Here is a 14,338-nt window from a genome sequence, read left to right as displayed (position 1 = left end):
TGAACACCGATCACCAGCGTCATCTTCTGGGACGGACTTAAGTGTCACCTCCGCACTCAAAAGCCGTTTCTGGGCAGGGCCTGTGGAAAGTCGGGCCTGCTCTTGCAAGGCTTGACCGTAGGTTGAGTTTGGCCAATTTTCTGACTATAATCATATTCCGGTGTTAGCGAAGTCTAAGTGTATGTATATAAGTTAATCACAAGCCTCCAATTTCATCAACAAATTTCTTCCAACTCAACATCAAATCAATTCTCGTTCCTAACCGTCTACCATCTTTGATTGGTTAAAATCCGTTCAACAATGTCATATCTCCGACCAGCTCCCCCGCCGAAAAGTGCCCTCGGGCGCTACCGTCTTCTCTCACCCACTGCGTCTGTGCGTGTAAGTCCGCTATGTCTTGGAACGATGAACTTCGGAGATGCATGGAAGGACTGGATGGGTGAATGCGATCAGTCGCAATCTGAGAAGATGCTCGACTACTTCTATGACCAAGGCGGCAACTTCGTTGATACCGCCAACGGCTATCAAGGCGAGCAATCGGAGCAATGGATCGGGGAGTGGATGATGAAACGTGGGAACCGTGATCAAATTGGTCAGTTGCAATGATGAATGAACTCAAAGAGACTTGGAATAATAGATATAGTTCTGGCAACAAAGTATACGGCTTGCTTCCGCCGCGGCCATGACGACGAGACGTTGGTCAATTTCGCTGGAAATGGGGCTAAAAGCCTCCATACATCGATCAACGCCAGTCTGCGCAAGCTACAAACTGATTACATCGATTTGGTAAGTCCATCATCCGAGTACTTCACAACCGTGTGTTCGACATTCTAATCTAGATATCCTCAGTTGTATGTCCATTGGTGGGAATTCAGTACTTCCATCCCAGAGTTGATGCAATCCCTGAACAAGCTCGTTTCAACGGGGAAGGTCTTATATCTCGGCATCAGTGATACTCCAGCTTGGGTTGTTACCAAAGCGAATCAGTATGCTCGGGATCACGGTCTTGCTCAATTCAGTGTCTATCAAGGCCGCTGGTCTGCGGCGCATCGTGATCTGGAGCGAGACATTGTTCACATGTGTCGAGACGAGGACATGGCCATTGCGCCGTGGGGATCGCTGGGCGGCGGCAACTTCAAGACAGAGGAACAGCGCAAAGCTAGTACCGGCCGAAAGATTCCCCCGAATGAGACCGAAATCAACATCAGCGAAGTTCTTGAGCGCATAGCCATCCGCAAAAACACACTCATCACATCGGTTGCCCAGGCTTATGTTACGCACAAAGCTCCCTTTGTGTTCCCAATTGTTGGCGGACGTTCCGTTGATCATTTGAAAGCGAATATCGAGGCGCTGTCACTCAAATTGACCGATGAGGATATGCAAGAGATCGACAACGTTGCAAAATTGGATCTTGGCTTTCCCTTGAATATGCTGTGGGGTGATAAGGTCCCCGATCATCCAGGAAAGGTTTTTATGCTGTTCCAAGCTGGCACATACGATCATGTGCCTCTTGCTAAGCCGATCGCGCCGGCCCACCAAGGATAATGGTTATCAGAGTTGTTGTCTAAAGTTGTAATAGCCAATGATAGCCAATGACGTCTCGTTCACTTCGATAACTAGATAGTACAATCTAACATGCGTCTCCTGATGTAAGCTGAGGCACATTGTTCCTCTCCACGCCTTAGTAATTAACAGATCTCAATTCATACTACGTTATAACAGACCGCCAGCGTCAAAAGTCCCTCCCAGATGTATTTCTCAGTAAGCAGTTGACGAAAACATCTAGCACGCTATCAGTACATGAACGCTACTATCCTATGCTTTATTAATAATAAGCTGCTTCGCTAACTTGACCTAAAATTTGTAAAGGCATCGGTGCGATGAGAAAAAAATATAAAGTATAACAAAGGCAGGCCGTACGAACGTATATGAATTGAGATATCATAAGCAAGTCAGGGCAACTAACTATGATACAAGGACACAACAATTCAATCTCATTATCTGACCTATAATAGCAGTTCAAGATCGGTGTGGTGTTCCCAAAATGGATCCCGAGATACAACCTAGGAGTGCTTGGCTACGGGTCGAGTACGCTTGTTGTAGATCACATTGGGTCCAACCATATCAGTATGCACTACGGAAGCATGCAAAGAGCTCATCGGTAAGACATGATCTGAATTCATTTCGTCGTTCACATATCTTCTACTATCTCGCCAAAGCCAAGTCGGATAACGACGCTGCCTTAGCTACTGGCGCCTCGGCGTGGTTGCTCTCGGGCCAGATTGGCAATCCAGGCCATGCCATGGAAAAAGGGACTCTGAGCTAGCCGACCCCTTTGTTGCCCATCAAGCCCATGTTTGCAGCCGCAGCTCTCGGGAGCTGGTCGCTGTCTTAGATGGTGGCGTCAGAGTCTACCGGTGTCGCAGATCCCCAGACCGTTACCGGCTTCGTGCCAGCTCAGTGTCTGACCCTTTTCTCGAGCCACACTTGCCGAGCACCGACGCTGGATTATCCGCGTTCATGCACCGCCCGAAGCTATTTGCATCCGGCCATGTGCATCGCGTTGGGCGTAGTTTGGATGGTCGACTTTCCCGAACCAACCTCAACGGTGCGTTCCAGCACTGTCGGGGTGGGTTTCCCAATCGTTGGACTTTAGCCAGAATGCAGCGAACGCGAGAGTGAGGGTAAGCCTGCGGAGGCACACAACCCTCCAAGCCTTCCATTGAGCTTGCAGAATCAGGCAAACGTATTTGCAGGCAGAATCGCTTCTAGATCAAACCCTCAGGGCCCCGAGGAATACTTTCAACACCCCGAATCGATAGCAGGCGAGCTGTGAGAACGATTCGATATTACCGCAAATGTAAAACTCCACTGGTATGACGACAATGCGAAAACTCAACACTGGCCGTCTGATTCGTAGAGACCCAGGCTGACTCGTAGCATTTGGGAGAAACAGGCTTTGCGGGCCGAAAAGATGTTATCTCGCAGATGGATCTTGCAGATCCGTGTTTGACAGAGACCCACGTGGATCTTATCAAGTCTTCGTTCGCCTCTTCTTGACTTTCAAAAGAGCCTCGACTTCTTTCGCACCCCTTTCCCGTAGTGTCAATTCTTTCATCATGTCGACCCACTGAATGTGGCCCCCACATTGTGGGCAACGGCCCTGAATAGGGACGACCACTTCTCGATCCTCTTCGCGGTGGAGCATATGACGACTCCAGCATGAAAGATGCCCAACAGCCTCACAGGACTCGTTTGGACATACAGCGTGTAATCCCTGACCGTGCGGTAGCGCCTCTTTGCAGACTACACAGCTGCCCTCTCTTTCAAAGGCGATGATGGACTGTGCTTTTTCAACGTATGGCTTCAAGTGTGTGTAGTCTACAGGCAAGGCACGGATGCCCCAAGCGACATCGTCTGAAGATGCGGCGGGGTCGGGGCCGAAGTCGGTGACTATATTGAGGGTGTTTCGCAGAGGCTCGGTTGAGTTGGCAGAGGAGGAAACCCATGCTTTGTGTACATCCTTTGCAAAGAAGTGTAGTGTAAGCGGCCACCGACGAAAGCTTGGTACTCCTAACAGGAGCTGAAGATTGGACAATATCGAGGAGAGGCTCGCACGAGGCCGCCGGGGACGCCCATTCTTCTTAACTCCGTTCGAGACGGTGATCCGAGACGTGGAGGGTATATGCAGAGAAAGATGCGGGTTCGTCAACGCCCATCTGTTGTTCTTTGTCAGCACATGGGTAAGAAGTTGAAGTCGATAACGAATGTGAATATCAGATCAAATCAAAATGGTGCAATATGCAAAATCTAGACATGCAAGAGAACCTGAGCATGTGCAAGCTAGGGGGGTGGGGGAATCATCTGAAGCAGAGCACCTTGCTTGAGAGCATGCTTGGAAGCATGATAAGAGGGAAACAGCCTCAAGGTCAAGGTGAATCGTGAACGGGGCGGAGATCATACTCAAACTTTAGAGCAGCAACCATGCCCGGGAAGCCGGATACCAGCCCCACCATCTCCCAGGGCCGTAGGCTTAGACGGGAAGTGCGAGCAGCGCCGCCGCGGGCCTCGCCATTGTGCTGCTTCAGACGGCGCGGGGGGTTGGGCGTCGAGCCGATGTAGAGAGACGCGTGGCGTACGGTGGAACGGAGGATGTACACCGTGTAGAGGGCGGGGATGGGCTTGGACTGGACGGGCATGACTCGGCAGGGGAGGGTAGACGAAGTCAGGACATGTTGTTGTGCGACGTGTTTTGGGATGGAGGGACGAGAGAGAGAGCGGTGCAGACTCAAGACTCAGTGCTTGTGCTGGCCGCCGGGCAGTCTAGACTCGTCTTTTGCTTACGGGCGCATACGTGGACTCGGGTTTGAGCGTGTGTCGGGGCGGTCGGGGTTGGGTCTGTGACTGAGTTTGTCCAGATAGGTGCAGGACCATAGGGCGAACACTGGAGGGAGAGAGAAGAGTATGGGTGACAGGCCAGGACAGGCCAGGCCAGGGCTTGGGAGATGCTTGAACGCCTGTGCTATTGTTGGTGAACTTTGGTGTTAGTTGTGGTGGTTCCGGGTGCTGCTGGCAATGCACGCGGGTCGATGGTACTGCACGGCGCGGCGGCGGCCAGGTGAGAGAGCGGTGTGCGAGGCGAGGCGAGTTGCGTTCCTGCGTTCCAGGTCTGCATTCGAATCCAAGGTTGGTTGAATTCTTGGAGGCTTACCGTGGAGAGCGATGTCGGTCGAGGGGTCGGAGACTCGGGTAACTGCAGGGTGTTGATTGAGAGCGTGGGAGAGAGAGCTTGGAGAGGGCGTGGGAGCGTGGGATGGTCGCGGAGTTTGAGTAAAGTGAATCCCAAGTTTGGGGGGAGAGGGAATTTTTTTGGCGTCAGGGTGACATTCGGCCAGGGACCGACAAATTGGATCTGGTCAGGTGAGAGCGCCAGGTCGGGGGGGTAAGAATGCAACGCTGGTCACGGTGAGACGAATTGACGTGGGTGGTGGGAGTGCAGCAGTGTATAGCAGCAGCAGCAGCAGCAGCAGCAGCAGCAGCAGCCACAGGTTTCTCCAGCTTGGAACATGCAGTGAAGCGCCGTAGCACGAGGGTGCAGGGAAGTTGGAACAGAATGGAAGGGAGTAAGAGATGAAGGTGAGTCAAAGATGGAAAGGGAACCGAGATGGCCACGGAGACAGGATGTTGTCACGACTCACGGAGGAAACAAGCAATCTACAAGGAAAAGTGTCGAAAATGTCAAAATTTGGGGGGCCTACCTAGAACAATAATCTGGGATCCAGTATTGATTCACTTTGGAAATCTGGATCAAATCTGTGTCCAAATTGGATGGCTGACGGCTGCATTGAAAATAGAAATGTTCGGTCGGGAGTTGAGAAGGGGCTAGTCCTGTTTGGGACACGGGGAAGGCTGTGTGGCTGCTTACCTGTTCTCACCTTTGGGCCTCACCTTACCTTACCTTCTTCACCTTGTTTTTTTTCTCTTCCAGTCATGTTTTTCTTGTCGGGGGATGCCAGCATGGGGGGCTTGGGCTTCCATGGGAAGGCGTGGAGGGCCAGCCGACGACGGGAGCAGGGGGTAAGACACCGGGGAAGCTGACCCCAAGTCTTCCGCCTCGTCGTTCCTTCCGGTTGGCAGTTGCACTTGCAAGTATCACCTGCGCCTGCACCTCGCACCTGCACTTTTCCGCACTTTTTGCTCCTGCCTCTTGCCTTCAGTGCCTGCCGTTCCTGTTGTACCTGACGATGCCTCCTGCCCTCCTGCCCTCCTGCCTCCAAAGGGAGGTACCTCCTGCCTCGTACCGTTCGTACCTTCCCTCCCCCAACTGAAGCATCGTCGCCCGGCTTCGTCCCTCGTCTTCCCCCGGCTACCGGACCCCCCACCCCCAATGGAAGGGCCCCAACATTCCCCATGTTTTTCAATTTTAGATTCCCATGTCGCAAAATTTCATCCCGTGATATGCAAAAAATGCCACCCTCGTCAGCTGTGTAGCTTGGGGGTGAAGCTCTCCACGATGTACTTTGTACCTTATCACCATACGAAGAGCTTCCCCAGCTTCCCGCCAGCTTGGGGTCTCGACACACCGACACCAGCACCGACCGACCGCGGAACTCAACTCAACCAACCAACGCTGCACTCCGCAACCGCAATCGTGGACCTACAAGCTCCAAAGCTTCCGTTTAATTAACCACCTGCATGCACTCAGAACTCTTCCAAGCGGATGCGTGCCTGACGATGCCGGTTTCAACACGAGCAGACCCCCCTCCGTACCGCTATTTGCTCGTTATTACTCACAGAACCAACAAACTTCTGCCTTGGCACGCCTGACTACCAAGTGTCACTTGAGAGACCAACAAATGCTTCGTTCAGATTGCCAAGGTGTTCGATGGCAATGGGAATCAATACGAATCGAGGGCACGGGACCTCACTGATGCTGACAAGAGCATAGGTAGATCATCTGCCATTACGAAGAGTTACGCATCCTACGATTACCGAGCCACTTGCGTACACTGCGGATTTCCAGATATGAACGTATTCATCAGAAGCTCGATGGCTGTGCCAATTGGTATCAAGCAAAGTACAGCACTCGGTCATACCAAGAGTTGCGTCAGTGCTGTGACACAACCTGTGCGATAGAAGAGAAATCGAGCAATTGATTGACCGACCTGCGACTGTCGGCTGCAGTTGTGCAGGCCCAGAGGTCAGGGAGCAACGCACCCCAGATGCCCGAGCAAAGATCCCCCCTCTTCAACAAAAACCAAAAGGCCCAGAAAATGATGTGACCGGACGCACCGATGGAGGCTTCCAGAGACACGGACTGGAGCACTGGAGCTGGCACTAGAGCCGTACGGAGACAAACTACGAACGGAGTATCCAGTTCAGTCGTTCCCAGCGCACATCAGTTCGCCTCCTGCCCTACGTCTGGAGACACAATCGCCGCTCAATCCGCATCCGCCGTCACTAACCCACAGAATGCCCGTCAATTGGCGTCTTCCATTGGCACACAATGCCCGTGGCACGCGTGGATTGACGCTGGTCCCTTTGCTCTCGCTGATCCGATGAGGTCTGCCACGTTCGCCTGTTTCCGACTCGGGAGCGAGCAGCAGGAATAGGCACACAGTCACACAGTATGCTGTATCACCAATGCCATTCCTCTCACCCCACGTTTTCGACTGTGCTCTCGAGAGTCTTGACCGAGTTTCCGAGTCACGACAAAGCTTCCCCCCTTGTGCTGCTGCGAGCGAGCAGGCCTTTTGTGTGAGGAACGCATGCGCGAGTGTAAAATGCAGACCACAGCTGCAGCCAAGCAATTAAGCCGGAAGGCTCACTGCTTCGAAGCTATGAGAGCCGAACAAACAGCCACCAAACACACTTGTCAGCTTGTTTCCCTGGCAAAAGCCCGTCGACCGTACGGCCAGAAGGCCAACAGCTTCCTCAACTGACTGGCGTAACGCTTGCAGCTTTACGGCTTTGGGCCTGCCGACCACGGCGTTGGAGGCGTTGAGGATGGCTTGGGTAGTGGAATACGGGTTGCGGCGTACGGCGTGCGGCGTGCGGCTTGCTACCCACACCTCATCTCTAACTTTGGAAGTTAACCAGTCACCTACCCACCCACTGATACCTCAGATCACCCACCTTTTCGCACCGTAAGGCAGTCAGCCTGCAGTTGGTGTGCAGCACCGAAGCACACCACTATGGCAGTTGATAGCCGAACCCGATTGATTCAGAGACGACGCGGCAGCACAGGAAGCACCAAACAAGCACACCACCTCTCGGACTGGGCAATTATCTGCAGTTGCGTGACAACAGAGGCATGATGCTCTCAAAGCTCCGTATGCGCCGAAGACGTCTGGTCATGCCCGGAATACTACCAGGCCACCTGGGCAGGCAACGGCTGCAGACACAAGTATCCGGTCCTTGGGTGACAGCGGCATGCCAGCCAACCAATTCACCACCTGGACACACCGATGGTCACTGAGGGTGTCCTCGTGGATTGCAAAGAAAGCCAGCAGGGGCCAGTCAGCAGTAGCGACCCAAGAGGGGTGTGGGCGCGTACCTGGGCCGGAGGAGGGGACCCCTATAATGGGATTTGGGAGCGCCTCCGAATACGGTCCATCCTTGCCGATCCCTACACAGTAGGCCAAGGGTTCCAAGGTCAATCATGGAGCAGACTGGATCTCGCTGGAGAAGGACTGTCACCGTCGCTGTTCGAGACGTCAAAATTCCCTGTCCTGGACCTGCTGCCAGCAGACGCACGCAGATGACCTTCCCTCCTGGGTTACCCTCAGTCCCTGTTGGTCTCTGTCGATTGCTGGGCATATAGGACAGCTGGGGATTATGTTTCTGTCTATCTAGAAGCTGTCGACAGGCCGCGAGGGAACGACTGAGCACCTGGAGTGATCTAGACCACAGTCTACTGTCCGCGGCCGCTGCACGTTCTATGGCGATAGACCGACAGACCGATAGGCCACCCTCCACTAGCATTCAGCACACAGTCCGGCCATGCACGTTCGCCCTAGAAGAGGAGACGACCCGTGGGGGTGGATGAAGCAGGGCGGCAGGCGGATAAGGTGAGTGTGCCGTCGCACTAAGAAAAATCTTTTTTTTCCTTCCATGAAATGGTGGGTGGAGGTGCCGTGATTATTCTGGACCCGGGTGACTGTTCCCCCCTGGCTCACTGAAAGTTGAAACTAGGAAGAGTTGGAGCGAACTCATTTGCCTCACCGCCGCCGCGCTCGACCCATGGCACGCATAGCTAGCTTTGTTACCGAATAGTGAGTGTGGAAGTAAGGTGAGCGTGGTGAGATGGTGGCAGGTGCTAAAGTCCTATTTCCAGCCCTCAATGGCCTCGATGCCCAGCCGGCACCTTCACCTGTCCGCCTGTCTGTGTGCGATCTGAGCGAGAGGAGTCAAGAGTCAAGACTACAGAAAGAGAGAGAGAGAGAGAGACGTATCTTTTCTATTTCCTGCGAGACTGCCCCTCGTCTCGTCCTGTCAAACACCATCTGAGATGAATCTCTACTTAAAATACTGTGTTCGAATAGTGAACACGAATATCGATACGTACCTTGCCGCCCCTGCCGCTCGCTGCCAAGTCCGGCTCGCACATCCCGCTGCAATCAGAAGTCTGGACTCTTTTCCATCTTTGCTTCACTTTCACTCCGTGGGACGGTCTGGGAGAAAGCCGCTGAAGGGACTTGGGTGATCCGTGTGCCACACACACCGAAAAAGACGAGAGAGAGAATGAGAGAGGAACAGTGTGACAGTGACAGGCACACAGGTTACCAGTGAGAGAGTCGGAGATAAAAGTGCCAATTGCTGCTAATAAGCTTGCTTCCCAGGGGGGGGGGGTGGATACTTCACGTTACTGTGTATGCAGAGTGGAGGGGTCCCGGTCTTCTCAATCTACACGCCCCCACCACTTCCATCATACACCACCCACTTCTCCCACGCCACGCCACGCCCCCTGCCCTGCGGTCTACGGCTTGCCCTTGAGGTGGTTGTCTTGGCTTTTTATTCCAATGTACCGCCTGAAAGTACCCGACTGCCCGTTAAAGAAGCGTTGCTCCTCCGACTCAGCTTGCTTCGATTCTGTCATTCTCACTCCGACAACCAACTCAACCTACTTCGACATCGATTCAAGACCATCGACTACGCCCATCTTAGACACCTCAACCGGCTTTTGTCTAGATAAGAATTCCACCCTGATGACTGGAATCTCGTGCTAGACGCTTTCTCCACAACCTTCGATCGGGCATATATCACCTAATGACCATTATCGACCTGGTTCTTCTTCGACAGCCTCTGCAAGCTGTCACATAAAGAAGTGAACTTCGACGACGCGAACCCGCCGAAGACTATCTTATCGCAGCACCTTTTGGACAGAGATCCATTCTCTCAACCCTCAAATACACCAACACAATGATCCCCAGAGGTCTCACTTCCGCCTTCGGGACCCCGTCCCTGGAGATCGGCCAGATCCTGCTCGGCAATGCCAGTCGATACACCATTCAGAAGAAGATCCGTGAGGGCGTTTGGATTGCAACGTAAGCTTATCAAAAGCCTGGACTTCCTAAAAAGAACAAAACGCTAATCATATTTCCAGTAACCCCATGGGTAACAAGTCCATCGTCAAGGGTGTCCAGGGTATCTCTGGAGCCCAGAACGAGCACAATGTCCTCCGCAAGTTCCAGGGCAACCCTTTCCTCCGCCCTGTCATCGACGAGATCCAGCAAGATGCCCCGATGATTGTCCTCCAACACATGGACGACCACCTCTTGAACGCTACCATCAAGAAGCCTTTGACCAACCGCGAGATTCGATTCGTCGCTCGCGCTGTTCTTCGCGGCCTCTCCACCCTCCACAAGGATGGCTACGTCCACACTGATATCAAGCCGGATAACATTCTCGTCAACTACGCCTCGGCTTCCGAAGCTGACCCCGACCTTCGCTTCTCTGACGTTCAGATCGGTGACCTCGGGGCTTCCTACTCGGTTGACTCTGACGTCGCTACCAAGGGTTTCCTCATCGGTGCCCCCATCTGGACCAGCCCCGAGGTGCTCATGGAAGTTCCCTGGGGAACTGCCAGCGATATCTGGGCCTTTGGCTCCATGATGATTGCTCTTCTCCACGGCGGCGACTACAACCCCTTCCGCCCTACCAACGCTCGCTACCACGACCGCAGCTACATCTTTGAGGTCCTTCGCCAGCAGTCCCGCCGATTCGGTGCCATCCCCGAGACGTACCTCGAGCGGGCGCGTCCCGGAAAGGCCATGGCCGCCAAGGCACTGACTGTCGGGCGCAAGGTTGAGCCTCTCGACTTCCGCACTGCCTCTCACTTTATCAACCGCATCATGCGCATGGACGCCGCCGAGCGCCCTACCGCTGACCAGCTTCTCGAAGAGATGTCTGGTCTTTTTGAGGACTAGATCCCAAGACCATCGACGGTCATTTACGATTATTGGAGACGAATGACGGACATCCCACAAGGGATAAACAGCGATTTTGTTTTTTCTTTCGTGTACCGGCAAGCGGACACCAGCATTATACACACCAGGGGAAGAATTACAGGACAGAACTTAATGAGGATGAAAAGCGGCGGAAGCCATTGAGCTCCATTTCCTTTGTGTATTTGGGACACCTGGATACTACAGGCGGGGTTTCTTGTCATTTTCAGCAGCGACATTTGGATATCGCCTGAACGGAATTACTCGGGGGTTTGGGTTACACGGTCAACATGGAAAAAAGATCGCAAAGGGAAGACAAAAAAGGTACACAGGGCAACTGGGGGAAAGCGAATGTTCATGGAGCGATGAAAAGAAACCACCCAGGCGGTACTGTACAAAGAGATAGATGCCTCAGAATGGGCCATACCACATAGACTAACACCCCATATATACAGTGGCCTCAAGGACGGCTCACTTTGAAACCATACACAGCTTCCGCTTTCATCAGTGACATCTGGGTACGCTAACTGTTCTACGTCTGCATTTACAGTTTCTGGGTTACTGCTATGGACAGGCAGAAGAGAGTGTTTTACGGGGTTTTGAAGACGATAGGATTACTCAACCACCCTTTTAAGGGGCGGGGCACTACTTGCTTTTGTTCCACGTCTGCATGCTCAGTGCAGTCGAAAGGTCCGCGACGACGGTTTGGGGAGAACGCTTCCAGTACTGCGAGCATAGTATTGCTTACAGCTTCTGGCATTAGATCTGAGAGATGATGTTAAGGATACCATTGGAGACAAACTCTGCAAGTGCCGAGTCAATGGCTAAAACCGTCTTGAGCAAGGAAGTTTATAGTTTCGCAGATATTGGGGATATTTGGACGTATATCCACGGTTGTTGCTGGTCTCTAACGAAGGCTCACGCCGCCGTCAAGAATCGTTGCTCATGAGGTTCCTCAAAGATATCATTTCTATGGCTGTAATCGCCGCAATAAGATTATCGCTCATCCAAGTAAACCTCGATGTAAGTCTTTTTAATTTCTACATTTTACAATGTCCATAGCGCGCGTATTGGAATCAACGCGGCTCCCTGTCCTTTGAAATACTTGTACACCACGCCGGACCATCTGATCTCCTTTACCCCTTTTACTTCCTTCTTCAGAGACCCCATATTTACAAAAGACCCTGCTTCTGCAAATCGTAGTACACCTTCTCAGGCATGACATTTCCTTCAGCGTCCTCCATCTGCACCACGCTCCCCTCGTCAACCTTAGTCTTCTTGGCCTCCCGCTGGATCTTGTCCCACAGATTCACCGCCTCCTCGATGCTCGTGATATCGCGGAACAGACTGGTGTTCGTGATACCGAGACACCGCAACCCGTGAACGTGCCGCGCCTCGTTGAAGTGCTTGTCAAACGCCCGCCGGCCCATGTAGACAAAATTACCGCAAATCTCGCAGGGAAACTCGACGCCCAGACCGTGCAGACGATACAGCCAAAAGGGGATCGGCTTGCCGTCCCACGCGAGCGGCAGCTTGAGCGGGTTGTAAATCTTCTCCTCGCCGTCCTCGCCGTCCTCGTCGTCGTCTTCGCCGTCCCCGCCGCCGCCGTTGTGGTGCGCCACACCGCTGCCGGGCGCAGAGTACGACAGGTTCATTATGTTTTCCAGCTCCTGCTGGCGCTCGCGCTCCGTCATGCCCTGTCTGCGCTCGACGTTTACGCGCGTGTCGCCGCGCTCCGTGCTCATTGCTGCCGCGAGGCGTTTGACGCGGTACTCGCGCTCCGCGATGGCCCGTTCCTTCAGCCTCGTTGCTGATACCTTGTTTGTGCTGCCGAGGGTTTCTTCCTCGCCTTCTTCCTCGCGGCGCGCTTTCCTTGCCTCGGCGGCCTTGATGTGCTTCCTGCCCGTCATGTGTGATTTGTAGACGTTTTCGTTCTTGAACTCCTTTTCGCAGTCGTCGCACCAGATGGCGTCTGCTGAGCTGGTCTCCCGTGCGGTACCATTCGCGCCGCCGCCGCTCGTCTCCTTTTGCCAACCCGAAACCTCGTCCTTTTCCCACGCCGCCTCAAAGTCGCCGTCGAATCCCAGAAACACCTTGTCGAGGTTCTCGAGCGGCCGCGTGCGCCGCATAAAAGACTCCAGGTACGACGCCAGCTCGCCGACGTATTTGAAGTACTGATCCGTCAGCTTGTCGCCGCGCTTCAGGCCGCCGTACCCGGGCGCGAAGTTGTCAAAAACCTCGAGGTACTGCAGGTACGACAGGCGCTTTACGTTGGGGAGGTTGAGGTAGGCCTCGTGGGAGGTGTGCAGGTCAAAGAAGCGGCCGAAGCCTTCCTCGCCGGTGAAGAGGCGGTCGACAATGTAGGGCATGACGTCGCCGTCATCGGGCTTCTTGACGCGGTACCGCACCTCCGAGTTCTCAGCCTGTTCGTTTGGGTATTTGGCGTGATGCTCGCGCGCCGTCTTGAGCTGGCTGTAGAACTCCTCAAAGGGGTCCCCGGTGCCGATGGTCTGGATCTCGCGGCTGCGCGAGCCGTCGGCGTCGCGGTAGATGTCGAGGAGCTTGACGGACTGGGATTGGATCTGGTCGAGCAGCTGACCGATCTCGTGGTCGCGGTTCAGGCGGTCGCGGATGTGTTTTGGTTCTTCGCTAATGCGGTCTGCGATGCCCTGCTCGAGGCGCTCGAGGTCCTCGTGGAGGTAGCGCTGCTCTTCGATTACGCCCATTGTGTCGTCCTTCGCCGCTGTCGCGCGCAATGATGGTCTGGGGGGAAGAGAGCTGTGCTGGACTGAGCTGTTGCCGATTTCGGGTTCAGGATGAAGGCTGAGGGGACGAGGCTCTAAAAAAATCGAGATCACAGCCTTTCTGGATACACATTTGCTGGTGAGCGGTCCACCGAATAAGGTCGCGCGTTAGCTTTGGGTTTTTTTGCGATGGCAAGCTGCTCAGGCACTCAGCGCACTGTGGAAATCAGTTCAGCCCTGTGGTAGAGCTGGACAGATTCTCACGGTGTCGGCACTTCTGATCTTCCGCCCCGAGCTCTACCGTGGGACGGGAAGACAGACTTTCAGCGCTAGGTACAGCGAGTGGCCACTGACAAGCAGTCGCGCTGTAGAAGCTTCAGCGCGCCCCTCTAAAATTTCCATCGATCTGCTTGTACCGTTTGCCTGCAAACCATCCACCACCACGCACAACATCGCGACACATCGTCTAAGCAGTACCATCACTCGCCACACCACCCGACAAAACCATCATCATGGCGGAAGGAAGCGGAATCGATCGCAAGGCGGAGGAGAGGATGGAGTTTTCGACCTCTAAGGAAGTGACGGTCCACCCGACCTTTGAGTCCATGTCCCTCAAGGGTAAGGCTGTCCAGCACTGTCACTACACAT

At 53.8% G+C, this 14,338-nt stretch overlaps 4 protein-coding genes across 4 annotated transcripts; 2 read left to right on the top strand and 2 right to left on the bottom strand.

Moving 5' to 3' along the window:
• Positions 1 to 264: 264 nt before the first annotated feature.
• Positions 265 to 1,673, top strand: BDZ83DRAFT_710015 (norsolorinic acid reductase). The gene is made up of 3 exons (XM_060511581.1): positions 265 to 592; positions 644 to 786; positions 850 to 1,673. The coding sequence occupies exons 1-3, from the start codon at positions 301 to 303 to the stop codon at positions 1,543 to 1,545; spliced, it is 1,131 nt and encodes a 376-aa protein (XP_060359467.1). The 5' UTR covers positions 265 to 300; the 3' UTR covers positions 1,546 to 1,673.
• A 1,361-nt stretch (positions 1,674 to 3,034) lies between these two features.
• On the bottom strand, positions 3,035 to 4,199 carry BDZ83DRAFT_589907 (GIY-YIG catalytic domain-containing protein; the record flags this gene model as incomplete). The annotated part of the gene is made up of 2 exons (XM_060506280.1): positions 3,035 to 3,719; positions 3,964 to 4,199. 2 exons carry the CDS (start codon positions 4,197 to 4,199, stop codon positions 3,035 to 3,037), a joined length of 921 nt encoding a protein of 306 aa, XP_060359466.1.
• Positions 4,200 to 9,921: 5,722 nt separating this feature from the next.
• On the top strand, positions 9,922 to 10,928 carry BDZ83DRAFT_589916 (serine/threonine protein kinase; the record flags this gene model as incomplete). The annotated part of the gene is made up of 2 exons (XM_060506282.1): positions 9,922 to 10,046; positions 10,106 to 10,928. 2 exons carry the CDS (start codon positions 9,922 to 9,924, stop codon positions 10,926 to 10,928), a joined length of 948 nt encoding a protein of 315 aa, XP_060359465.1.
• Positions 10,929 to 12,118: 1,190 nt separating this feature from the next.
• BDZ83DRAFT_589951 (splicing factor 3a) lies at positions 12,119 to 13,672 on the bottom strand (the record flags this gene model as incomplete). The annotated part of the gene is made up of 1 exon (XM_060506284.1): positions 12,119 to 13,672. One exon carries the CDS (start codon positions 13,670 to 13,672, stop codon positions 12,119 to 12,121), a length of 1,554 nt encoding a protein of 517 aa, XP_060359464.1.
• Positions 13,673 to 14,338: the final 666 nt, after the last annotated feature.

Source organism: Colletotrichum acutatum, assembly GCF_030867785.1.
Source record: "Colletotrichum acutatum strain CBS 112980 chromosome Unknown BDZ83scaffold_145, whole genome shotgun sequence".
Taxonomy (NCBI): Eukaryota; Fungi; Ascomycota; class Sordariomycetes; order Glomerellales; family Glomerellaceae; genus Colletotrichum; species Colletotrichum acutatum.
The sequence above is the reverse complement of the archived record's forward strand: the minus strand, read 5'-3'. Positions and strand labels throughout refer to the sequence as shown.

Coding starts and splice junctions, on each gene's coding strand:
- BDZ83DRAFT_710015 (XM_060511581.1), top strand. CDS start 301: ATGTCATATCTCCGACCAGCTCCCCCGCCGAAAAGTGCCCTCGGGCGC. Junction 593..643: donor TGGGAACCGTGATCAAATTG/GTCAGTTGCAAT, acceptor TAATAGATATAG/TTCTGGCAACAAAGTATACG. Junction 787..849: donor AAACTGATTACATCGATTTG/GTAAGTCCATCA, acceptor AGATATCCTCAG/TTGTATGTCCATTGGTGGGA.